The sequence below is a fragment of the Staurois parvus genome, unplaced genomic scaffold (assembly GCF_062004578.1).
Source record: "Staurois parvus isolate SC_StPar_1 unplaced genomic scaffold, SC_StPar_1.0 ptg002041l, whole genome shotgun sequence".
Classification (NCBI taxonomy): Eukaryota; Metazoa; Chordata; class Amphibia; order Anura; family Ranidae; genus Staurois; species Staurois parvus.
The window spans coordinates 37,872-65,285 of record NW_028319837.1 but is presented as its reverse complement, the minus strand read 5'-3'; the positions used below and the strand labels follow the sequence as shown (position 1 = coordinate 65,285).

General features: G+C 50.4%; 1 protein-coding gene across 1 annotated transcript; it reads left to right on the top strand.

The window, feature by feature from the left end:
* The first annotated feature begins 1,447 nt into the window (after positions 1–1,447).
* On the top strand, positions 1,448–26,059 carry AMT (aminomethyltransferase). The gene is made up of 9 exons (XM_089664782.1): positions 1,448–1,563; positions 7,664–7,834; positions 8,208–8,288; positions 11,069–11,200; positions 11,280–11,358; positions 14,171–14,316; positions 16,678–16,858; positions 18,509–18,664; positions 20,673–26,059. The coding sequence occupies exons 1-9, from the start codon at positions 1,489–1,491 to the stop codon at positions 20,849–20,851; spliced, it is 1,200 nt and encodes a 399-aa protein (XP_089520908.1). The 5' UTR covers positions 1,448–1,488; the 3' UTR covers positions 20,852–26,059.
* The last annotated feature ends 1,355 nt before the right edge of the window (positions 26,060–27,414 follow it).

Genomic DNA, 27,414 nt, shown 5'->3' with positions numbered 1-27,414 from the left:
CCTTCCACCTCATTGTCTGTGCCCTCTCTACTCCGCCTAAAGAGATCCTGACTGTCCCTGGCCTGGGTTCCTCTGCTCACCCCCCTCGTACCTACTGGAGCTCCATTCACAGTTTCTACAGCCCAACTGAGCATGTCACACCTGCACCAGACGGCAGGCCGGCATGATCACCTCCAAGGTGACCACTCCCCCTCCAGAGTCCCACCCAATCACTACAAGCCTCGATTTGCCAATAGACCTGTCTGATCAGCTGCTGGGGCCCAGGAGCCAAAGGAGGTAGGGGGAGGGACCTGTGTGCCGCAAGTTATGTCTGCTACTCGCCCCGCCCAGCGGCATCTGTTTTGGTGCCATCTGCACTAAGTTCTGCAGCTCAGCCGTCCGTGACAGACCTTCATTTCCAGGACTCCTTGGGACAGCTGTCCAAAAAAAAAAACCTCATAGAGACGGATTTCCCTCTAGGAAGGGCACCTGTAGGCACATGCCTATTGAGCAATCTGGCCCTGCCTTCATGGCTTTCCTACAATAAAGGAGTAAATGACCTGTCTCCACCCTGACATGGATCCTCATTACTGACAGATGGACATAGATTCATGTCAGGGTGGAGACAGGTCATGAACTCCTTACAAGGTTTGAAGTGGGGGGCAGAGTGTCGCCTTTCCTCATACAGATACCCCTAGAGCTGCTACTTATGGGGGTACCCATAGGCAGGTTTCCAGTGTAGATGCCCAACAGAGACTAACAGCTGGGTAAGTTGAACCTACAATGGTGTCTTCAAGGGTTGATCCACTGTTGGATCCAAAATATATAAGAAGCCAAGGGCTGACTCCACACACTAGGCTCCTCCTATAGCTAAAAAGCTCCCTGACATAATTCCTGACTCTGCTCCTGCATACCTGGGAGTTTAGGGTACCCCCAATGGGGTATTCCCTCCCTCTTTGGGGTGTCCTTGCCAAGCCTGAGACATCAGCATCCTCCTCTGAGTTTCCCTGGTCACCAGGGGGTATCCCCACCCTCCTTGGGGTGTCCCTGGCCATCATGAGGTATTCCCATCCTTCTTGTAGTGTCCCTGCCCACCATCTGCTATCCCCATCTTCCTTGGGGTGTCCCTGCCCACCAGGGGGTATCTCCATCCTCCTTGGGGCGTCCCTGCCCATCATGGGGTATCCCAACCCAACTCCACCCAAAACTTAGAAACAAGTTCAAATAACATATATAGATAGATATAGATATCTATATAAATCTCTCTCTTTAGATATATAAATATATATGTGTCTGTATATAAATGCATTCTCCCCCTCTTTGCACTGCCTACAATTGGGGTCACTTATCTACACTGAGCCCTCCACGAAGGATGAATTACAGCTGAACCTGGGGGAACCACGGCGCATGCGCGCCCTCTGTGGTAGGTGTGTGTGTGTGTCTCACGCATGCGCGCCCTCTGTGGTAGGTGTGTGTCTCACGCATGTGCAGTGCAGTCAGGTGGCGGAGATGCTGCGAACGGTGTGTGCGGGCGTCCGGGGGGTGATCCGGGTGCAGAGGAGGGGCTACAGCGGGGGGCAGCAGGTAATGACCGACCACCTTCATCCTCATCCCCCACTCTGCTTCATTATCATTGTGTTGTATGGACGACTACTATAGCGCCGACATGTGCAGGAGCGTGGTCTCATCATGAGCGGATTATTATCGCCACCTGAGCTCCTCCATAAACTGAGAGCGACCCATTCTTTCACCAATGTTTGTAGAAGCCGTCTGCATGCCTAGGGGCTTGATTGTATACACCTGTGTCCATGGAGGGGATTGGAACACCTGAATCACATGATATGGAGGGGATTGAAACACCTGAATCACATGATTGGGAGGGGATTGGAACACCTGAATCCAATGATTGGGGGATTGGAACACCTGAATCCAATGATTGGGGGGGATTGGAGCACCTGAATCCAATGATTGGGGGGGGGATTGGAGCACCTGAATCCAGTGATTGGGGGGGATTGGAGCACCTGAATCCAGTGATGGGGGGGGGGGGGGGATTGGAGCACCTGAATCCAGTGATTGGGGGGGATTGGAACACCTGAATCCAGTGATTGGGGGGGATTGGAACGCCTGAATCCAATGATTTGGGGGGGGGGGGGAGAATTGGAACACCTGAATCCAGTGATTGGGGGGGATTGGAACACCTGAATCCAGTGATTGGGGGGGGGGGGTTGGGTTGGAACACCTGAATCCAGTGATTGGGGGGGATTGGAACGCCTGAATCCAATGATGGGGGGGGGGGGGGATTGGAACACCTGAATCCAATGATGGGGGGGGGGGGGATTGGAACACCTGAATCCAATGATTTGGGGGGGGGGGAATTGGAACACCTGAATCCAATGATTTGGGGGGGGAGAATTGGAACACCTGAATCCAATGATTTGGGGGGGGGGGAGAATTGGAACACCTGAATCCAATGATTGGGGGGGGGGGGGGGATTGGAACACCTGAATCCAATGATGGGGGGGGGGGGGGGATTGGAACACCTGAATCCAATGATGGGGGGGATTGGAACACCTGAATCCAATGATTGGGGGGGGGATTGGAACGCCTGAATCCAATGATTGGGGGGGGGATTGGAACGCCTGAATCCAATGATTTGGGGGGGGGGGGTTGGAACACCTGAATCCAATGATTTGGGGGGGGGATTGGAACACCTGAATCCAATGATTGGGGGGGGGGGGGGATTGGAACGCCTGAATCCAATGATTGGGGGGGAGATTGGAACGCCTGAATCCAGTGATTGGGGGGGATTGGAACGCCTGAATCCAATGATTTGGGGGGGGGGATTGGAACACCTGAATCCAATGATGGGGGGGGAACACCTGAATCCAATGATTTGGGGGGGGGGGGGGAATTGGAACACCTGAATCCAATGATGGGGGGGGGGGATTGGAACACCTGAATCCAATGATGGGGGGGGGGGATTGGAACACCTGAATCCAATGATGGGGGGGGGGGGGGATTGGAACACCTGAATCCAATGATGGGGGGGGGGGGGATTGGAACACCTGAATCCAATGATGGGGGGGGGGGGGATTGGAACACCTGAATCCAATGATGGAGTGGGGGGGGGATTGGAACACCTGAATCCAATGATGGAGTGGGGGGGGGATTGGAACACCTGAATCCAATGATTGGGGGGGGGGGGGGGGGATTGGAACACCTGAATCCAATGATTGGGAGGGGATTGGAACACCTGAATCACATGATTGGGGGGGAGATTGGAACACCTGAATCACATGATTGGAACACCTGAATCCAGTGATTGGGGGGGATTGGAACGCCTGAATCCAATGATTTGGGGGGGGGGATTGGAACACCTGAATCCAATGATTTGGGGGGGGGGGGATTGGAACACCTGAATCCAATGATTTGGGGGGGGGGGAATTGGAACACCTGAATCCAATGATTTGGGGGGGGGGGGAATTGGAACACCTGAATCCAATGATTTGGGGGGGGGGGGAATTGGAACACCTGAATCCAATGATTTGGGGGGGGATTGGAACACCTGAATCCAATGATTTGGGGGGGGGATTGGAACACCTGCATCCAATGATTTGGGGGGGGATTGGAACACCTGCATCCAATGATTTGGGGGGGGATTGGAACGCCTGAATCCAATGATTGGGGGGGTTGGAACGCCTGAATCCAATGATTGGGGGGGTTGGAACGCCTGAATCCAATGATTGGGGGGGGTTGGAACGCCTGAATCCAATGATTGGGGAGGGGTTGGAACGCCGGAATCCAATGATTGGGGAGGGGTTGGAACGCCGGAATCCAATGATTGGGGAGGGGATTGGAACGCCTGAATCCAATGATTGGGGAGGGGATTGGAACGCCTGAATCCAATGATGGGGGGGGGGGGAGATTGGAACACCTGAATCACATGATTGGGGGGGGGGATTGGAACACCTGAATCACATGATTGGGGGGGGATTGGAACACCTGAATCACATGATTGGGAGGGGATTGGAACACCTGAATCCAATGATTTGGAGGGTCGGCCAATACTTTTGGCAATATAATGTATATTATTATTCCGTTTATTATTATCATTACATTTATTATCATCGTCGTTATATTTTTATTATTATTACTTTTATTATTATCATCAGTATATTTTTCTTATCATCTTTATTAGATTTTATTATTATTACTGTTATTATTATCAATATATTGTTATCATTGTTATTTATGTTTCAAATTTTTTTTTAAATTATTAACATCATTATATTTATTGATATTGTTTTTATTAATAGTTTTTTTTTATCTTTATGATTGTTATCATTATTGTTAGATTTTTTTATTTTCATAGTTATGATTGTGTTGGAGTTTTATCATTATTATTTTAACTATTAGACTGCTTTCACACTGCTCAGTTGAAAAAAAACACAGGCATCCCGTAAACGCAGGCGTCCCGTAAACGCAGGCGTCCCGTAAACGCAGGCGTCCCGTAAACACATGCATCTCATATTAACAGGCATCCCGTATTCGCAGGCGTCCCGTATTCGCAGGCGTCCCGTATTCGCATGCATCTCGTAAACACAGGTGTCCCATATTAACAGGCATCCCGTAAACGCAGGCATCCCGTACTCGCAGGCATCCCATATTCACATGCATCCCGTAAACGCATCCATCCCGTAAACGCATCCATCCCGTAAACACATCCATCCCGTAAACACAGGCGTCCAATAAAATTTGGATATGTGACTGAAAAACCACACCAAAAACATAACGCAGGTGTGTTTTTGATGCGTTTTATATTCATTTTGAAAACGGCACTTTTCAAAATGTTCTGCAGCGCAGTGGTGTGAAGAGTCCCATGAGATTTAAAGGGATTGCGTTTTTTTTTTACGTTTCTGTCTCAGTAATAAAAATGCAGCAAAAACGCGCCAGTGTGAACGCAGCCATACTATCATCATTATATTTGTTTTCCACTTTTATTTGTATTGCAGTTTTCGTTCTATTTCCTGGTTGAGCGTAGCGCTGACCTCGGCAGTAGTGTCGCTGTGTTTTCTCTCATTTACTATAACTTTATCCCTGCTTTCTGCAGGACTAGATATGTTGGAATTATATATCATGTGATGTGACTTCATATCGCTGCCCTGTGCCGTAGTGTTGCTGTTTTATTGACCATAAATAAAGCGTTGGTTGCTACTCGTTTCATTCTGTATTGTTTCGTTCGCTGGGGGGGGGCTTATTATTGGCTGTGCTATGACATCACTTTTCAGTCCATTGCTGTCAGTTATCGGTCAGTTTTGGTCATCAGAGTCCTCCTGCTGTCATCAGAGCCACGTAATTATCGTGCCTTTAGCCTAACTAAAGACGTACGCAGCGGAGGACCCCTTTAGTATCAATCAGGACTCCATACACAGAGGGGCCACCATTCCCAGATTTCTGATTTGGAGTGTGGAGCCTGTGGGCTGGCTGGTGGTATGTGGTGTGTGTTCAGGGGGAGGGGGGACATGGACTCTGCCCCCATGTGAATGACAGGTGCTCGTCCCACAGCCAAAGGTCTCTAATCTGTTTCTTCTGAAATGTAGTCAGTTTGCTGGGAGATGCCGACCTCTACCACACTGGGTGCATCCAACTGGTAGAGCACCATGCACATTACTGACTGCCATGTTCCCATACAGGGGGCTAAGGAGGGCAGAGGCTGGCGCCCTGGAGGGAGGAGAGGGCAGAGGCTGGCGCCCTGGAGGGAGGAGAGGGCAGAGGCTGGCGCCCCGGAGGGAGGAGAGGGCAGAGGCTGGCGCCCCGGAGGGAGGAGAGGGCAGAGGCTGGCGCCCCGGAGGGAGGAGAGGGCAGAGGCTGGCGCCCTGGAGGGAGGAGAGGGCAGAGGCTGGCGCCCCGGAGGGAGGAGAGGGCAGAGGCTGGCGCCCCGGAGGGAGGAGAGGGCAGAGGCTGGCGCCCCGGAGGGGGGAGAGGGCAGAGCATGGCACCCCAAGGGATAAGGAAGGCAGAAACTGATACCCTGAACAGAGGCGAGGACAAAGAATGGCATTCCAGAGGGAGGAAAGGGCAGAGACTGGCACCCTGGAATGAGGCAAGGGAAAAGACTGTTACCTTGTAGGGGGCATAGATTGGCACCCCAGAGGGAGGGGAGGGCAGAGATTGGCACCCCAGAGGGAGGGGAGGGCAGAGATTGGCACCCAGGATGGAGGAGAGGTCAGTGACTGGAAACCTGGAGGGGAGAGGTGGCAGAGACTGGCACCCCAGAGGGAGGAGAGGACAGAGACTGTCACCCGGGAGGACAAAGAATGGTATTCCAGAGGGAGAAGAGGGCAGAAAATGGCACCCCAGAGAGGGGACCCAAGAGGGGAAGGGGGCAAAGTTTGAAACCCCAGAAGGAAGAGAGGGCAGAGACTGGCACCTGGAAGTGAGGTTAGGGCAGAGCACCCCAGAGGGGGGAGAAAGCAGAGACTTGCACCTGAGAGGGGAAAGAGGGCAGAGTTTGAAACCCCAGAAGGAGGAGAGGGCAGAGACTGGCACCTGGGATGACAAAGAATGGTATTCCAGAGGGAAAAGAGGGCAGAAACTGGTATCCCAGAGTGAGGAAATAGGCAGAGACTGGCACCCTGGAACCAGGAGAGGTCAGAAATTGGTACCCAGGAGGGAGGAGAGGTCAGAGACTGGCACCAGGGAGGGAGAAGTTAGTAACTGGCACCCCAGAAGGGGGAAAGGGCAGAGATTGGTAGCTGGGAGGAAGGAAAGGGCAGAGACGGGGACCACAGAGGGAGGAGGGGGAATAGCTTTGCACCCTGGAGGGGGAGAAGACAGAGACTAGCACCCTGGAATGAGTATAGGGCAGAGATTGGCACCCCAGAAGGGGAAAGAGATTGGTACTTGAGAAGGCAAAGACTGGCACCCCGGAGGGAGGAGAGGGCAGGGACTGGTACGTCGGAGTGGGGAGAGGGCAAAGATTGGCACCCTAGAAGGGGAAAAGGGCAGAGGTTGGTACTTGAAGAAGAGGGCAAAGACTGGCACCCCGGAGTGGGGAAAGGGCAGGGACTGGCACCCCGGAGTGGGGAGAGGGCAGGGACTGGCACCCCGGAGTGGGGAGAGGGCAGGGACTGGAACCCGGAGGGAGGAGAGGGCAGAGACTGGTACCCCGGAGTGGGGAGAGGGCAAAGATTGGCATCCCAGAAGGGGGAAAAGGGCAGAGGTTGGTACATGAGAGGAAGAGGGCAAAGACTGGCACCCTGGAGGGGGGAGAGGGCAGGGACTGGCACCCTGGAGGGGGGAGAGGGCAGGGACTGGCACCCTGGAGGGGGGAGAGGGCAGGGACTGGCACCCCGGAGGGGGGAGATGGCAGGGACTATTAGAACGGGGTATCAGTGGTCCTGGACTGATTCCTTTTCACATTGGCAGACAGTTTTAGTGCGGATCGAGGGTTCTCTCGGATACAATCCGGTCGGATCCTGTTCCCGCCTGTGAAGTGTAATTAATGCAATTATCGGCGTTCGCTCTGCTGAGTCAGCGCGGTGAACTCCGTGTACTTTGTATCTCTGCGGAGCTCCAACCATAATTCTTCCACTTCACCCTCCCCGCTGCTCCGACATTCCAGGAGCTCGGCGTTCTCCTCTCACAAATTCTCAGTAACCGTATTCTCATCTCTCTTCCTCAGGTGGATGCCCCTCGCCAGACCGCGCTCTACGACTTCCACCGCCATCATGGCGGTAAGATGGTGGAGTTCGCGGGATGGAGCCTGCCGGTGCAGTATAAGGACAGTCACATCGCCTCGCACCTGCACACCCGCCAGCACTGCTCCCTGTTCGACGTGTCCCATATGCTGCAGGTAATGTGCAGTGTGGCCGGGCAGGGGGGGAGGGCCTATTATTATGGCCAAACTGTAATTGTATTGATGGCAGATGTAGAGGATAAGCCCAACACAGCTCTAGCGGGGCAACTTCGAATTGCAGACCAAAAAAGAAGCGCCACTGGAGCCTCTGGTCTTATGATTCTTTGCTCCTCCCTCTCCATCAGTCTGTGTGGGTTTGGCTTTCATAGAGAGGGTGGGGCTGGATCATGGGAACACACTTTTCCATTTGTAGGGTCAATAGGGAGAATACCACCAACTGTTGGCTGGAATGAATCCCAAAGAAATGCTGTGCAGATCGATGAATACATTCCTTTTTTATTGATTTACTTATTGATTTGCTTTCTTTAAGACCCGGGTACACGGGAAGGAGCGGATCCCCTTCATGGAGAGCCTGGTGGTGGGGGACATTGCAGAATTAAAGGAGAACCAGGTGAGGAACAACACCCCCTGTACACCCCCCTGTGATATTGCCCACTCGGCAGATTCATATGGACATTTGATTAGTGACATTATGGATCTCTGCGATCCTCCTATTCTGATTGGCCGACCAAACATCACCTCTGGGTCCAATCAGCTCTGGTCGAGGATTGGAAAACTTCACCAAATACCAACTAAATGTATCTTTCCAGTATTATTCATAGAAGCCGGTGATTGGTCAGAAGAAGATACATTGTAACAATTTCCCTAATGAAGTAGCAGAAAGTTACATTTTGTTTTTATTTTGTGGGACTGTCAATCTAATGCAGGCCATAGACGAGGAGAAAAACGGCAGATTTTTCTTTTAAAAAACGAAAAATCGGTCGTTCAAGCGGTCGACGTTACCATCAATGGTAAAAAAAATCGGCCGATTTTCATCCCGTCTACAGCCGGCATAAAGTGTCCCTGCAGAGAGCTCCGCTATTTCTTTGACAGTTCCTTGACATTTACAGAGGTTGCAACAATGTATCTATTTGTTTCCATTTAGGATACAGATGTTTTTATTCAGAAACAAATAGATACAATGTTGCAACCGCTGTAAATGTCAAAGAAATAGCGGAGCTCTCTGCAGGGACACTTTTTGCTGGACTGGAATTCCTCTTATTTGTCATCCTACTTCTTCATCCTCATACTCTTCTTCTTCTTCTTCTTCATCCTCTTCTTCTTCTTCATCCTCATCCTCTTCTTCTTCTTCATCCTCATCCTCTTCTTCTTCTTCATCCTCATCCTCTTCTTCTTCTTCATCCTCATCCTCTTCTTCATCCTCATCCTCATCCTCTTCTTCTTCTTCATCCTCATCCTCTTCTTCTTCTTCTTCTTCATCCTCATCCTCTTCTTCTTCTTCATCCTCTTCTTCTTCTTCATCTTCATCCTCTTCTTCTTCTTCATCCTCTTCTTCTTCTTCATCCTCATCTTCTTCTTCATCCTCATCCTCATCCTCGTCCTCTTTCTTCTTCCTCTTCTTCTTCCTTCCTTCTTTCTTCCTTCTTTCTTCCTTTTTCTTCTTCCCGATTTGCCCATCATTGCCGCGAAAATTGGCCGATTTTTTTCCAACTTTACCAAAAAAAAAAATCTGCCAAAATACCGAAAAACGGCCGACCAAATAGCCCACTAACGATCCGAAAATTGGCCGATTTTATTTTGATTTTCGACCCATCTTTGGCCTGCATAATGCCCCATACACGTGGTAAGAATGTCGGACGAATGATCAGCCGGGGGGTTTTTTTTTTTTTTTTGCACGCTAGTCTCCATATTGAAAATGAAATGGTGCTAAACTTTTGTACAAAAGGAAAACATTTTGCAAGTGAAGTCATGTATTTGTGTTGTATTTTTGGACGAATACTGTACTGATTAACCACTTCACAACCGCGCTAAAGCCGAATGATGGCTACAGCATGGATGTCCAGTTCTGGGAAAGCGTCATATGACGTCCTCCCGGAACGCGAGTCCCCAGCGGCGCGCACCTGGCGCTGTCAGTGATTACGGTGTCCTACAGACACAGCTGATCACATGTCGAGGGAAAAGGCCGATCACTGCAGCCTTTCTCCACGTGATCAGCTGTGTCCAATGACACAGCAGATCACAAAGTATATACAGTTGGAGGTTATCGGCGGCACGTTCCTTTCTCTGTCACAACGTGAGGAAAGTACTGCCGATGACCGGCAAATGTCACAGGGCAGATCTGCGCTGATAATCGGGGTGCTGATGAGCAGTGCCATCCATCAGTGTCGCTTATCAGTGCCCAGCATTGCTGCATATCAGTGCCTTATCAGTGCCCGCCAGTGCCATCTCATCAGTGCCCATCAGTGCTGCCTATCAGTGCCCATCATTGCTGCATATCAGTGCGGCATCATCAGTGCCTCCTCATCAATGCCCGCCAGTGCCATCTCATCAGTTCCCATTATTGCTGCATATCGGTGTGGCATCATCAGTGCCTCCATCAATGCCCACCAGTGCCATCTCATCAGTGCTGCCTATCAGTGTGGCATTATCAGTGCCTCCTCATCAATGCCCACCAGTGCCATCTTATCAGTGCCCATCCGTGCTGCGTATCAGTGCAGCATCATCAATGCCCACCAGTGCCATCTCATCAGTGTAGTCTAATAGTGCCTATCAGTGCTGCCTACCAGTGCAGCATCATCAGTGACTCCTCATCAGTGCCCACCAGTGCCACCTCATCAGTGCAGCCTATCAGTGCCCATCAGTGCTGCCTATCCGCGCCACCTCATCAGTGCCTACCAGTGAAAAGGTGAACTAACACATTTAAACACCACATGTCAACTTGCCCATGCAAGAAATAGGCACAGTGTCTCTGCAGAAGGCCCCCCACTGCCCCCTTTATGCTCGCCTTACTAGAGATCCCCCTACTGCACCTTCCTCTGTTGCAGCAGCAATACCCGGTGCTTTGGAGTAATTCGGGAGCATGTGAGCTCCTCCCCTTTGACATTGCTTGGGTCCAGCAGCCAATCGTTGGACATGTGCCTGGGGGGGGTTGACTGCTTCCCTGGGCCACTGACACAACTGATTCCTCCGTCTGCAGAGGAGCAAAATGTTGCGTAGATGTGAGGGGGGGTCAGGGGGGCCCCTTTACAGAGATGCTGTCACTTTGCCCTGCATGGGAGGTGATGTAATTTTTTGCACCGCCATGATGTAGTTATCCTTCCTGTACTTTCCTCTCCCCCCATGACTGTGCCCCCCCCCATCACATAGCTGACCAATGTGCTCTCTGTACAGGGTACGCTAACTCTCTTCACCAATGAGAGCGGAGGGATCATCGATGACCTCATTGTCAACAACACCTCCGAGGGTCATCTCTACGTGGTGTCCAATGCTGGCTGTGCAGAGAAAGACTCCACCCACCTGAAGGTATCTCCCCGCCCCCCCCTTTTATTTGTGACCACTTGATTATACAGTGACTGACCCCCATCTGTCCCCCTTCCCCCAGAACCGCCTGCTGGAGTTCAGAGCGGCCGGCCGGGACGTGGATCTGGAAAATGTGGACTTGGCTCTGCTGGCTGTGCAAGGTGACGTCACTGCAGGGAAGAATGTGAAGCCCCGTGGGTGACCCCATCTATGGCTATTGCGGCAGAACTCCACCATGTTATGAAATGTGCGGTCAGGCAGAATTGTCAGTCATCAGATAACCAGGGAGGTGATTTCCTCCAGTTGTGTCTTCATTTACAGCCTCTGTGACGCAGCGTCCACACCACGTAACAAATCATTGTCTATCAGCTGCTGACCTGCCGGTGTTCTCACAAGTCTGCTGCTGGGCGACTCGCAGGTCTTTTTTGCAGTGCAGCAACAGGAGTGAGACTTGGATAGATCTGTGTTACAGGATCTACAGCGTTCAGTGGTTGTTGATGCCATTTAAAGGATCTCTGCTGCCGTCCTTCTGGGTACTCCCAGGGCCTCCCATAGGGAGTGCAGGCAGTACTACTGTAACGGCGCCCCTTCATTGGTGTCAGTGGGAGGAATAGTGCCCCGTCACTGGTGTCAGTCGGAGGAATAGTGCTCCGTCATTGGTATCAGTGGAAGGAATAGTGCCCCATCATTGGTATCAGTGGGAGGAATAGTGCCCCATCATTGGTATCAGTGGGAGGAATAGTGCCCCGTCACTGGTGTCAGTCGGAGGAATAGTGCTCCGTCATTGGTATCAGTGGAAGGAATAGTGCCCCATCATTGGTATCAGTGGGAGGAATAGTGCCCCATCATTGGTGTCAGTGGGAGGAATAGTGCCCCATCATTGGTGTCAGTGGGAGGAATAGTGCCCCATCACTGGTGTCACTGGGAGGAATAGTGCCCCGTCACTGGGAGGAATAGTGCCCCGTCACTGGGAGGAATAGTGCCCCGTCACTGGGAGGAATAGTGCCCCGTCACTGGGAGGAATAGTGCCCCGTCACTGGGAGGAATAGTGCCCCGTCACTGGGAGGAATAGTGCCCCGTCACTGGTGTCAGTGGGAGGAATAGTGCCCCGTCACTGGTGTCAGTGGGAGGAATAGTGCCCCGTCACTGGTGTCAGTGGGAGGAATAGTGCCCCGTCACTGGTGTCAGTGGAAGGAATAGTGTCCCATCATTGGTATCAGTGGGAGGAATAGTGCCCCATCATTGGTGTCAGTGGGAGGAATAGTGCCCCATCATTGGTGTCAGTGGGAGGAATAGTGCCCCGTCATTGGTATCAGTGGGAGGAATAGTGCCCCATCATTGGTGTCAGTGGGAGGAATAGTGCCCCATCATTGGTGCCAGTGGGAGGAATAGTGCCCCGTCATTGGTGCCAGTGGGAGGAATAGTGCCCCGTCATTGGTGTCAGTGGGAGCAATAGTGCCCCGTCACTGGTGTCACTGGGAGGAATAGTGCCCCGTCACTGGGAGGAATAGTGCCCCGTCACTGGTGTCAGTGGGAGGAATAGTGCCCCGTCACTGGTGTCAGTGGGAGGAATAGTGCCCCGTCACTGGTGTCAGTGGGAGGAATAGTGCCCCGTCACTGGTGTCAGTGGGAGGAATAGTGCCCCGTCACTGGTGTCAGTGGGAGGAATAGTGCCCCGTCACTGGTGTCAGTGGGAGGAATAGTGCCCCGTCACTGGTGTCAGTGGGAGGAATAGTGCCCCGTCACTGGTGTCAGTGGGAGGAATAGTGCCCCGTCACTGGTGTCAGTGGGAGGAATAGTGCCCCGTCACTGGTGTCAGTGGGAGGAATAGTGCCCCGTCACTGGTGTCAGTGGGAGGAATAGTGCCCCGTCACTGGTGTCAGTGGGAGGAATAGTGCCCCGTCGTTGGTGTCAGTGGGAGGAATAGTGCCCCGTCGTTGGTGTCAGTGGGAGGAATAGTGCCCCGTCGTTGGTGTCAGTGGGAGGAATAGTGCCCCTTCGTTGGTGTCAGTGGAAGGAATAGTGCCCCATCGTTGGTGTCAGTGGAAGGAATAGTGCCCCATCGTTGGTGTCAGTGGGAGGAATAGTGCCCCATCGTTGGTGTCAGTGGGAGGAATAGTGCCCCATCGTTGGAGTCAGTGGGAGGAATAGTGCCCCATCGTTGGTGATAATGATGGGAATATTGCCCCGTTGTCGGTGTCAGTGGGAGGAATAGTGCCCCATCGTTGGTGTCAGTGGGAGGATTAGTGCCCCATCGTTGGTGTCAGTGGGAGGAATAGTGCCCCATCATTGGTATCAGGGGGAGGAATAGTGCCCCATCGTTGGTGTCAGTGGGAGGAATAGTGCCCCATCGTTGGTGTCAGTGGGAGGATTAGTGCCCCATCGTTGGTGTCAGTGGGAGGAATAGTGCCTTCGTTGGTGATAATGATGGGAATATTGCCCCGTTGTCGGTGTCAGTGGGAGGAATGGTGCCCCAAGGACCAGGTAAAGGCAAGCAAAGGGACCACTGTACTTGAACAGTCCCTGTAAATCGGGACAGTCAGGAGGTGGCACTCTGTGGGGTTCTGCCTGAACAGACTCAATTCCCCCGGTGCCCAGCTAATGCTGCTGTGATTGGAGTGTAGCGGAGCTCCCAGCATTCCTGTGTGCGCCACATATGAGACCACCACTGCAGGGTGCTGTGTCACCAGTTCCAGGAGCAATCCGGCCAGGGAGGTCACTGCCTTAGGGGGGCGTAACATTGGGGGGCTCTCAGGATATGCAGATCCCAGAGGAAGGCAAGATGGGGGGTATCACGGTAGGCAGTATTGTAGGAATCCCGGGGTCCCCTCTGTGTTTGATCGCTTAGGGGGCTGTATGGGGCCCTATGATTTCTAATGGTGGCCCCGGGGTACTCCCGATTTAATTTCTAGAAATCTCTCGGACAGGTTGTAGGGGGGCCGCCACTGATTGATCTCCCATGTGACACTGCAGGTCCGTCCACGGCTCAGGTTCTCCAGGCCGGACTCGCCGACGATCTCTCCAAGCTGACGTTCATGATGGGGGTGACTACCAGCGTGTTCGGCATCCCCGGCTGTAGAGTGACGCGGTGCGGCTACACCGGAGAGGACGGCGTGGAGGTAGGGAGGGGCGGAGTATAGCGACGGTGTGTGTGTGTGTCTGGAAAGGGTTAAAGAAGAACACCGCTCCAACGCTTCACCTGAATCTGATATGAAAGACACAAGTGGTTGCAGCTCTGTCATCATTAATATATCATTGTAGATTTTATGCAAGCAGCGTAATCCTCCGAATGTGAGTTGGTGTCCGCCTCTTGCATGGACAGCAGAGCTCGGGACTGTGGGAGGGAGAAGCACCACAAAGAGCCAAATCGGGTCTGCTGCACTGCAAATAGCATGCTGATAGGAGGAGAGAGCAGATTGACGGGATGAACTCCTCTCTCTGTCGCTTCTCCTTTTTAACTGTCCAATCACAGGCTGGGGACAGGTCCAGCACAAGGCCAATCAACGCTGTCCAGTCAGAGGTCAGGGGCTTGCATCCTCCTAGAGCAGAAAGAAAACTCCTCCTACAAGCTTTAACCAGTGCTCTGCTGGGCACTGATAGAAGTCACAAGACTGCTATATACTGCTGATGGGAAAAGGGATTTCAGCAGTTTATATTTACTAAAATTATTGCGTTTCCATGTTCTGCTTACTGTGGGAGACCAGATATAGTGAATGCGGGGTCCGGGGAGAGCAGATATAGTGAATGCGGGGTCCGGGGAGAGCGGATATAGTGAATGCGGGGTCCGGGGAGACCGGATATAGTGAATGCGGGGTCCGGGGAGACCAGATATAGTGAATGCAGGGTCCGGGGAGACCAGATATAGTGAATGCGGGGTCCGGGGAGAGCTGATATAGTGAATGCGGGGTCCGGGGAGAGCGGATATAGTGAATGCGGGGTCCGGGGAGACCGGATATAGTGAATGCGGGGTCCGGGGAGACCAGATATAGTGAATGCAGGGTCCGGGGAGACCAGATATAGTGAATGCAGGGTCCAGGGAGAGTAGATATAGTGAATGCTGGGTCTGGGGAGACCGGATATAGTGAATGCGGGGTCCGGGGAGACCGGATATAGTGAATGCAGGGTCCGGGGAGACCAGATATAGTGAATGCAGGGTCCGGGGAGAACGGATATAGTGAATGCGGGGTCCGGGGAGAGCAGATATAGTGAATGCAGGATCCAGGGAGACCAGATATAATGAATGCAGGGTCCGGGGAGAACGGATATAGTGAATGCGGGGTCCGGGGAGACCGGATATAGTGAATGCGGGGTCCGGGGAGAACGGATATAGTGAATGCGGGGTCCGGGGAGAGCGGATATAGTGAATGCGGGGTCCGGGGAGAGCGGATATAGTGAATGCGGGGTCCGGGGAGAGCGGATATAGTGAATGCGGGGTCCGGGGAGAGCGGATATAGTGAATGCGGGGGCCGGGGAGAGCGGATATAGTGAATGCGGGGGCCGGGGAGAGCGGATATAGTGAATGCGGGGGCCGGGGAGAGCGGATATAGTGAATGCGGGGGCCGGGGAGAGCGGATATAGTGAATGCGGGGTCCGGGGAGAGCGGATATAGTGAATGCGGGGTCCGGGGAGAGCGGATATAGTGAATGCGGGGTCCGGGGAGAGCGGATATAGTGAATGCGGGGTCCGGGGAGAGCGGATATAGTGAATGCGGGGTGCGGGGGGAGACCGGATATAGTGAATGCGGGGGCCGGGGAGAGCGGATATAGTGAATGCGGGGTCCGGGGAGAGCGGATATAGTGAATGTGGGGTCCGGGGAGAGAGGATATAGTGAATGTGGGGTCCGGGGAGAGAGGATATAGTGAATGCGGGGTCCGGGGAGAGTGGATATAGTGAATGCGGGGTTCGAGGGAGACCGAATATAGTGAATGCGGGGGCCGGGGAGAGCGGATATAGTGAATGCGGGGTCCGGGGAGAGCGGATATAGTGAATGCGGGGTCCGGGGAGAGCGGATATAGTGAATGCGGGGTCCGGGGAGAGTGGATATAGTGAATGCGGGGTCCGGGGAGAGCGGATATAGTGAATGCGGGGTAAAGAGTTAAGCTGCCTGTTGATGGTGCCAAGTCAGCAGGTGACTAAACTGTCCAGACAGAAGGGGGTTTAGTTACTAAAGCTGCAGAGTGCCAGATCCGGGTCACTTCTCCATAGAAACCAACCTGCTTCTAACTTCAGCTTGTTCCGTTAAGCTTTGGCAATAAAACCTGGAAGCTGATTGGTCTGTATGCAGAAGTGAGCCTGACCCCCCCCCCCCCTCCCCGAGTCCAAGGAGGCATGTCATTGCATGGAGCGACACTACAAACAGAACAACACTCATAAGACGAATAAATGATCTTTTTATATCTGGGTGGAGATTTCTCTTATCCTTTTCTGATTGGCCTCTGCTGACCCCCAATTTCAGCTGTCCTGTCCCTGTGTCCCCCCAGATCTCGGTGCCCGGTGGCAGAGCCGTGGAGCTGGCGGAGAAGCTGCTGCAGAGCCCGGAGGTGAAGCTGGCCGGTCTGGCGGCCCGGGACAGTCTGCGTCTGGAGGCCGGCCTCTGTCTATACGGGAATGACATTGACGACACTACCACCCCTGTGGAGGCCAGTCTGGTGTGGACACTAGGTGGGGGAGGGGTTGTGTATCTTAGCCCTTACAGCATGTTTCATTTTGTGGTGTCCCTGAACCCAATTTTAGGTTGTCACCAGAACTGAAACCTTCGATTGGGGACACTAGTTCTGGTGACACCCTGGGGGTTCCCTCACTTTAACCGCCTCCCGCCCCCACCATATAAGGTAATGACGGGCACAAGGCGGCTCTCTAGTTCTGTGAGGACGCCATATGATGTCCTCCTAATCTAACCACGCATGCGCGGATCCAGGAGCACGCAGCGCGGCGATCGGTGGTGCGCTGTGTTCCTCGGACACAGCGGACCACCGATTAACGGAAAGAGCCGAAGATGTCGGCTCTGTCATGTGATCAGCTGTGTCCAATCACAGCTGATCACATGTAAATAGGGAAATGCCGGTTATCGGTATTTCTCTTCTCACGAGCTGTCACGCTGACAGGAGAGGAGAGCAGAGCCGGTAATCGGCATTCCTCGGAGGGAACATGTACACTGATCATCAGGGCACTGGTGATCAGTGTGCCCTGATGATCAGTGTAGCTCAGCAGTGCCAACTGTCATTGCCCATCAAAGCAACATATCACTGCCTACCAGTGCACATCAATGCCACATATCAGTGCCTACCAGTGCACATCAATGCCACATATTAGTGCCTACCAGTGCACATCAATGCCACATATCAGTGCCTACCAGTGCACATCAATGCCACATATCAGTGCCTACCAGTGCACATCAATGCCACATATCAGTGCCTACCAGTGCACATCAATGCCACATATCAGTGCCTACCAGTGCACATCAATGCCACATATCAGTGCCTACCAGTGCACATCAATGCCACATATTAGTGCCTACCAGTGCACATCAATGCCACATATTAGTGCCCATCTGAGCTGCTTGTCAGTGCCGCCTAACAGTGCCCATCTGAGCTGCTTGTCAGTGCCGCCTAACAGTGCCAGTCAGTGCCGCCTATGAGTGCCGCCTATCAGTGCCCATCACTGCAGCCTCATTAGCGCACATCCGTGAAGGAGAAAATTCACTTATTTACAAAATTTTATAACAAAAACTAAGAAAAAATGTTTTTTTTTCACAATTTTCAGTTGTTTTTGGTTTGTTTAGCAAAAAATAAAAAAACTCGGAGGTGATTAAATACCACCAAAATAAAGCTCTGTCACAAAAAAAAAAAGATAAAAATGTCATATGGGTACAGTGTTGCATGACCGCGCAATTGTCATTCAAAGTGTGACAGCGCTGAAAACTGGCCTAGTCAGGAAGGGGGTATAAGTGCCCAGTAGGCGAGGGGTTAAAGAGATTTCCTCTCACTTCCTGTTTTGGTTATGGGACAGGAAGTGACGGGAAATCTCCTGAGCGGGTACACAGATGGTGGAAGAAAACCTGATGGGGGTTATAATCCTCCCTTATTCTATCGAAATGGGGGGGAAAAAAGGGGGGGTTCCTTTAGTCCTACTCCGATTTGGTATTTCTGTTTCTATTTTGAAGTATCTTTTTCCATCCTTAGTCCTCCACATCTGTGAGCATTTGTGTTACTTTGTTACTACAGAGGTGCCTATGTACAGATAATTCTATAGGTGGCAGAGGAGAGCCGGGAACCGGCCTGCACACCGATTAACTTCTTTCTGATTTCACAGGTAAGCGTCGCAGAGCCGCCATGGATTTCCCTGGAGCCTCCGTCATCGTACCTCAGATTAAGGGGAAGGTGAACCGGAAGCGCGTGGGCCTGACCTCCACGGGGCCCCCCGTCCGCCAACACACGCCAATACTGAACACGGAGGGGCGTGTCATCGGTGGGTGCCATCTGTTCATATGTGCCAGGGGTACCGTCCCTTCTGAAATAGACCTCGTTGATTTACATACAGCTTATAGACCTTTCCATATACCCAGTGAAGTGACCGGCCTCAGAGAAGAAACGAATCCTACATAAGTTGCACCTGTTTATCTGCAACCATCTGTGCAGAATGTATACAGCTTGTCTGAGCTTCCAGAAAGCAGAGGTGGGGTGTCAGAGAGCTGAAGTTACACTCTGCAGCGTTCAGTGAAAGCTGATTGGGGGACAGAGACACCCTCCCTTCACACAGGAACAGAGCTGAGGCTGTCAATATGCTGGAGGACCCTCTCCTGTCACCATTCTTCTATTGGTGTCAGGAAAACGTGTTAGAACTGACTCAGATAGCATAGGAAGGAGGCAGCAGACAGAAATGACAATTAGTGCTCTGGATTGAGAAACATGCACACTATAGAGGGATATGCTTTGTGCCTCAGAGATTAAACAAATCCTACATACGTTGCACCTGTTTATCTGCTACCATCTGTACAGAATTTACACAGCTTGTTTGAGCTTCCAGAAAGCGGAGGGGGGGGGGGTTCAGAGAGCCGAAGTTACACTCTGCAGTTCAGTGAAAGCTGATTGGGGGACAGAGACACCCCCTCCCCCCTTTCACACAGGAACTGTGGCTGTCAATATGCTGGAGGACCCTCCCCTGTCACCATTCTTCCATTGGTGTCAGGAAAACGTGTCAAAACTGACTCAGATAGCAGAGGAAGGAGGCAGCAGACAGAAATGACACTTAGTGCTCTGGATTGAGACAAATGCACACTACAGAGGGATATACTTTGTTCATATTTCATGTCTAAGGTTTACATCCACTTTAATACAATGTTTTCTCTATCCGGAGTATATTCATTTACTCACCATGCTGGAATTAACCATAAGGTAAGGATGTCTCCAGACTGACAATACCAGGACAAGGTCATCCAGTGCCCAGGGTAAAAAAAAAGCCAAAATTTGGGGGAGGGATGGGGGGGGGGGGGGTGTAGATTTTCAAGAAAGGGGGGTGTTTGAGGTGCAAGTCAGATACTGGGACCTGGGGGGGGTGCATTGTAGGCAGTGTAAGTGAATCGGATGGGGGTGTTGGGTAGGAGTTCTGGAGGGGGGTAAACAGTGGCTAGAAGGGAGTTATGGACGTGAAATGAGGGGGAGGGGTTTGAGTTGGCAGGGGGTGATCTGGAAGGTAAGGTAGTGGGCAGAGAGGGAGGTGGATGGGGGGGCTACTGTGCCTGGAGGAGTGAAGGGGAGGTGGTATGGGGGGGATTTAACGTAGCAGGGAGTCCTGTGACTAGGAGGGGGGTGGAATTACTGCAAGGGGGTGTTGCAACCAGGAGACCTCACCAATGATGCCCTTAGCTTCCAGCAGTGGTATATTCTGTTCATCTGACTCCTGATTGAAGGAACTCCTCCTCCGGATCTGATGCTGGATCGGGGGGAGGAGCACTGGTACCACAACCTGCCCCCCCCTTACACACCCCTTGTCGTGGGCCTGCAGTTTACATTATGGATGAGATGTCACCAGCACTCCAATAAGTTTGCTTCAAAGTTCTTCTTTATTGAATGATCACGTTTCGGGGTTCCTCAGAGACCCTTCATCAGTCACCATAAAGGGTCCTGTATGGTACTGAAGCGTTGACTTTCTATGTGATCATGCAATGAAGAGCTTTTTTTCTGGATCCGGTGATATCAATAGATACATTTGTCCCAACCAGCAGCTGAGATTCTAATGTTTGGTGTCCATAGTAGGACATCACCTGTCCCAGCGAAGTGCCCTTCTCCATTCAACAAACCTTCTCTTTGTATTAGGTATTTAAAGTGACAGGTCCTCTTTAAGGTGTGGGGCTTTCCAGGATGTCAGGTGTGGTGGTGTGAAATCGAAAAGTTAAAAGTGAATTTGCCATTAAAACATAAAGACTTTCCATCAGCCACTAGAGTGCTGACTTGTCACAATCCTCTCCTTTCCACAGGAGAAGTGACCAGTGGTTGCCCTTCCCCCTCCTTGAAGCTGAATGTGGCGATGGGTTACGTGGAGCCAGAATATGCCAAGGCAGGCACGGCGCTGCGGTTAGAAGTCCGGAAGAAGCTTGTTGATGGTGTGACCAGCAAAATGCCCTTCGTGCCAACCAAATACTACAATGTGAAGTGAAAGTCAACCAACCCACAAAATGTCGGTGCTGCCGGATTGTTGGGCTTATGTCAAGTCAAAGAGCAGCCAATCAAAACTCATCTTTCACTGATCTTTCTGCTGTACATTGGTGGAAAATGAAAAGACGCTGCTCTAGCTAAGCCTTTGTGTCACTACCCATCTTCTGCACCTAGCCATGGTCTCTGTACTCGGCTGTGCCTCCCATACCCAGCCATGGTTACTCCTACCCAACTGTGCCTCCCATACCAAGCCATGGTTACTCCTACCCAACTGTGCCTCCCATACCCAGCCATGGTTACTCCTACCCAACTGTGCCTCCCATACCCAGCCATGGTTACTCCTACCCAACTGTGCCTCCCATACCCAGCCATGGTTATTCCTACCCAACTGTGCCTCCCATACCCAGCCATGGTTACTCCTACCCAACGGTGCCTCCCATACCCAGCCATGGTTACTCCTACCCAACTGTGCCTCCCATACCTAGCCATGGTTAATCCTACCCAACTGTGCCTCCCATACCTAGCCATGGTTACTCCTACCCAACTGTACCTCCCATACCTAGCCATGGTTACTCCTACCCAACTGTGCCCCCCATACCTAGCCATGGTTACTTCTACCCAACTGTGCCCCCCATACCTAGCCATGGTTACTTCTACCCAACTGTGCCTCCCATACCTAGCCATGGTTACTCCTACCCAACTGTGCCCCCCATACCTAGCCATGGTTACTCCTACCCAACTGTGCCTCCCATACCTAGCCATGGTTACTCCTACCCAACTGTGCCTCCCATACCTAGCCATGGTTACTCCTACCCAACTGTGCCCCCTATACCTAGCCATGGTTACTCCTACCCAACTGTACCTCCCATACCTATCCATGGTTACTCCTACCCAACTGTACCTCCCATACCCAGCCATGGTTTCTGTGCCCAGTCATTCCTTCTGTACTCGACTGTGCCTCCCATACCTAGCCATGGTTACTCCTACCCAACTGTGCCTCCCATACCTAGCCATGGTTACTCCTACCCAACTGTGCCTCCAATACCCAGCCATGGTTACCCTACCCAGCTGTGCCTCCCATACCCAGCCATGGTTACTCCTACCCAACTGTGCCTCCCATACCTAGCCATGGTTACCCTACCCATTCAATAATTTTGTTCTCAGCTGTACCTCCAATACCCAGCCATGGTTCTGTTACCCAGCTGTGACTCCCATACCTAGCCATGGTTTCTCCCACCCAGCCATGGTTCCTCTACCCAACTGTGCCTCCAAATACCCCGCTATGGTTCCTCTACACAGCTGTGCCTCCCATACCCAGTCATAGTTATCTTACCCATTCAATAATTCTGTTCTCAGTTGTGCCTCTCATACCTAGCCATGGTTCCTCTACCCAGCTGTACCACCAATACCCAGCCATGGTTTCTCTACTCAGCTGTGTCTCCCATACCGCGCCATGGTTCCTCTACCTAGTTGTGCCTCCCATACCCAGCCATAGCTTCTGCACCCAGCCATGTCTCCTATACCCAACTATGCTTCCCATTACTGGCTGTGCTTGCTGTACCCAGTTGCGCCTCCCATACTCGGCCATGCTTTCTGAACGTGGTTGTGCAAGCCTTGTTCCCTTCCCTAGTCGTTTATGCCAAACCCAGTCTTGCCTCCCATAATCTATGCTCTCAGTAACCAGCCATGCCCCCCCTACCCAGCTGCAGCCTCTGTACCCAGCTATGCTTTCAGTACCTGGCCATGCCCCCCCATACCCAGCTGTGGCTTCTGTCCTCAGCCTTGCCTCCCATAATCAGCTATGCTTTCAGTACCCAGCAATGCCCCCCCATGCCCAGCTTTGCCTTCTGTACCCAGCCACGCCTCCCATAATCAGCTATGCTTTCAGTACCCAGCAATGCCCCCCCATGCCCAGCTTTGCCTTCTGTACCCAGCCACGACTCCCATGCTCAGCCTTGCCTCCCATAACCAGCCATGCTTTCAGTACCCAGCCATGCCCCCCCATACCCAACTGTGCCTTGTCCTCCTCTATCCTACTGAAACACACAATCCTGAAAGCAATACATTTTCTAGTGTCCCCAGCTCAGGGATTGCCACTTCTCAGGAAGTATTGTCCATGTGCCAAAAACTTCTCACCCCCCCAATCCCTAAACTGCCCCAAACATCGAACTCTCCCTAACATAGCATTTTGTTACTAATAAATGTCATGTTTTCTGTATTTTTATACTGCGGTAGATATATTGTATATTAACAGTGGTGACACTACTGGACTCCCAGCCTCAGCACAGAGCCGCGTGGAAGATTAGGGGTTAAAGGGCCAGTAGGGCCGGCCATACATTTCTTTTCTCGTACAATTTTTCATTAGGTTTGACCTCGTATTATATGGTATTTGGTAAACCTAAACAATTTCAATTTGTATGCAGACAGGCGGGCCCTTGCACTACACAGTTGAAGGCAGATCTAAAGGAAATTGAATAAGAAAATTGTATAATGTATAGCCAGCTTGAAGCATAAGTTCACTTTAAAAAAAAAAAGAAAAAAAAAATTTTTGGCAGGTAAAAAAAAAATTTGCATTTACTTTTTTTTTTTTTTTTGAGCCTGGAAAGCATTGCAGCAGCTATCAGCATATCACTAGTGCCATGCAGGACTCCTGCAGACCTGTCCGTGTACATCCCATACAGGCAGGCAGATCCAATCTGACCGGAAGACTCAATGAACAACCACAATATCAACAGCACCGTGGTCGTTTATTGAGAAATGCAAGCCAACAGCCGCAAAGGCTGTTGGGAGTTGTAGTTCATTCATTCACAGAACTCTGAATGAATGACGCGGCTGTGTATACTTACCTGCTCTGTGTGGCGGTTTTGCACAGAGCAGCCTAGATCCTCTTCTTGGGTTCCCTGCTGGCGTCCAGGCTCCTCCTCTTTAGCCGCTTTCTATAGGGACAACCGTGCATGCTCGCTCCAGAACCGCCCTGACACAGAGCAGGCGGCACGGCCCCGCCCCCTGCTCGCTCTGCACAGCAGTTGATTGACAGCAGCAAGAGCCAATAGCTCCCTATCCATGGTTACTTCTACCCAACTGTGCCTCCCATACCTAGCCATGGTTACTCCTACCCAACTGTGCCTCCCATACCCAGCCATGGTTACTCCTACCCAACTGTGCCTCCCATACCCAGCCATGGTTACTCCTACCCAACTGTGCCTCCCATACCCAGCCATGGTTACTCCTACCCAACTGTGCCTCCCATACCTAGCCATGGTTACTCCTACCCAACTGTGCCTCCCATACCCAGCCATGGTTACTCCTACCCAACTGTGCCTCCCATACCTAGCCATGGTTACTTCTACCGAACTGTGCCTCCCATACCTAGCCATGGTTACTCCTACCCAACTGTGCCTCCCATACCTAGCCATGGTTACTCCTACCCAACTGTGCCTCCCATACCCAGCCATGGTTACTCCTACCCAACTGTGCCTCCCATACCTAGCCATGGTTACTCCTACCCAGCTGTGCCTCCCATACCCAGCCATGGTTACTCCTACCCAACTGTGCCTCCCATACCTAGCCATGGTTACTTCTACCGAACTGTGCCTCCCATACCTAGCCATGGTTACTCCTACCCAACTGTGCCTCCCATACCTAGCCATGGTTACTCCTACCCAACTGTGCCTCCCATACCCAGCCATGGTTACTTCTACCCAACTGTGCCCCCCATACCTAGCCATGGTTACTCCTACCCAACTGTGCCTCCCATACCCAGCCATGGTTACTCCTACCCAACTGTGCCCCCCATACCCAGCCATGGTTACTCCTACCCAACTGTGCCTCCCTTACCTAGCCATGGTTACTCCTACCCAACTGTGCCTCCCATACCTAGAAATGGTTACTCCTACCCAACTGTGCCTCCCATACCTAGCCATGGTTACTTCTACCCAACTGTACCTCCCATACCTAGAAATGGTTACTCCTACCCATGGAAATGCAATTATTTTAGTAAATATAAACTGCTAAATCCCTTTTCTCATCAGCAGTATATAGCAGTCTTGTGACTTCTATCAGTGTCCAGCAGAGCACTGGTTACAGCATGTAGGAGTTTTCATTTTGCTCTAGGACAGGGGTGTCAAACTGGTGGCCCTCCACCTGCTGCGAAACTACAAGTCCCATCACGCCTCTGCCTTTGGGAGTCATGCTTGTGTCTGTCAAGCTTGCAATGCCTCATGGGACTTTTAGTTTGGCAACAGCTGGAGGGCCGCCAGTTTGACACCCGTGCTCTAGGAGGATGCAGGACCCCTGCCCGCTGTCTGAACAGCGCTGATTGGCCCTGTGCTGATCACATGTACTCTCCCAAGAAAAAAAAAACACTCTAGCAACACACACCAAACTGCGCATGTGCAGAGGGACTCCACACAATATGTCTTATCAGGAGATAAGTTGGGGACAGGGGAAGAAGGGGAGGATCAGAGAAGTCAGGATCAAACCGCATTTTTACACAATGCAGGGGATTAACCCCTTAGGTCCCACAGTGAGTAGAACAAGCAAGCTTTACTGCATCTACAGACTGATTGTACTGTTGGGGGCAGGGGCGGACTGACCATTTGGAAACTTGGGCACTGCCTGACGGCCCGGGGTCAGTAGGGGGGCCCCATGGGATGCCACTGGTACCTTTTTCATAGGCTTTTTTGAGCTTGGGCAAGGACACAGGGGCCCAATGATCCCCTATTGCCCAGGGGCCCCATGAGTTGTCAGTCTGCCCCTGGTTGGGGGTTTAGTGACTCTTTAAGGCTTTTGAACCACCTAAAATGTGAAACAAACCTGACATTAGGTGATGGATTTCCATCCGCAACTACCCAGAAAATAGGATGTCCAACAATGGTGGAGCTCTGTAGTCTGAGCTGCCATTGGAGGCAAAATGACCATTTTATGATGCGGATGGTGTTTCTGTTTACCGCCCTTTAATAACCTACCCCAATGAACCCGCCGCCAGATGATTGGTCACAACTACCTCACACTATGGGCACGGCATCACCAGCATCCCCTGGGGGACCAGATCTGGAGGGAAGGATTTCCTGGTCACACAGGGTGTCCTCACTTCCTGCGTTCTCTGTCCTGGGATCTGGGAATCTCTTACTGATTACAGACTAATTGCTGCTCTTTTCTAATTGTAGATGTTATTTTGTAGCCGAATAAAGATGAGAATGTCGTCTGATCTCCTTGATGTTTATATCCCAACCACACAGGATGAGGAGCTACAGGGGTTTACTACCAATCCTGATGGAAAGGATTGGATGATCTGATTGGTTCATTCATTGCCTGTATCCTTGGGAGGGAGACTTCATGTTGTAAGGCTCCATGGACACTGGGGGGGGGGGGGTTAATAATGGTGGTAATGTTAGCTTTGTAAAGTCACGTTAAAAACGTGTTTTGTTTTTTTGTTTAGCGTTTTTGTGTTCACGTTTGCGATTTTCAGCATTAAATTTTTTTTTGGTCAAGAAAAAAACATATGTATATTTTTTGGACAAATAAAAAATATATATATTTTTTGGTCAAATAAAAAATATATATATTTTTTGGTCAAATAAAAAATATATATATTTTTTGGTCAAATAAAAAAAAAAAAATATTTTTTGGTCAAATAAAAAAAAAATATATTTTTTGGTCAAATAAAAAAAAAATATATTTTTTGGTCAAATAAAAAAAAAATATAAATATATTTTTTGGTCAAATAAAAAAAAAAATATATTTTTTTGGTCAAATAAAAAATATATATATTTTTTTGGTCAAATAAAAAATATATATATTTTTTTGGTCAAATAAAAAATATATTTTTTTTTTTGGTCAAATAAAAAATATATTTTTTTTTTGGTCAAATAAAAAATATATTTTTTTTTTTGGTCAAATAAAAAATATATTTTTTTTTTTGGTCAAATAAAAAATATATTTTTTTTTTTGGTCAAATAAAAAATATATATATTTTTTTGGTCAAATAAAAAATATATATATTTTTTTGGTCAAATAAAAAAAAATATATATATTTTTTGGTCAAATAAAAAAAAAAATATATATTTTTTGGTCAAATAAAAAATATATATATATATTTTTTGGTCAAATAAAAAAAATATATATATATTTTTTGGTCAAATAAAAAATATATATATATTTTTTGGTCAATAAAAAAAAATATATATATTTTTTGGTCAATAAAAAAATATATATATATTTTTTGGTCAATAAAAAAAATATATTTTTTGGTCAAATAAAAAATATATATATATTTTTTGGTCAAATAAAAAATATATAAATATTTTTTGGTCAAAGAAAAATATACATTTTTTTTTGGTCAAACTTTTTTGATTTCTTTGGACTAATCTGAGACCCTGTAGAACAATCTGCATAGGTGGACTCAGCAAAGTGCTGGGTTGGATAACCGTTGAATTTTCAGTCAAGGATTTGTGACCTCTTTCTGGCGATATGGTTCCTCCAAAATATCCTGCGCCAAATTCACAAAAGCCATTGGCAAAACTGAGCAGCTCCGCGTGGCAACCAATCAGCTTTTAGCTTTCA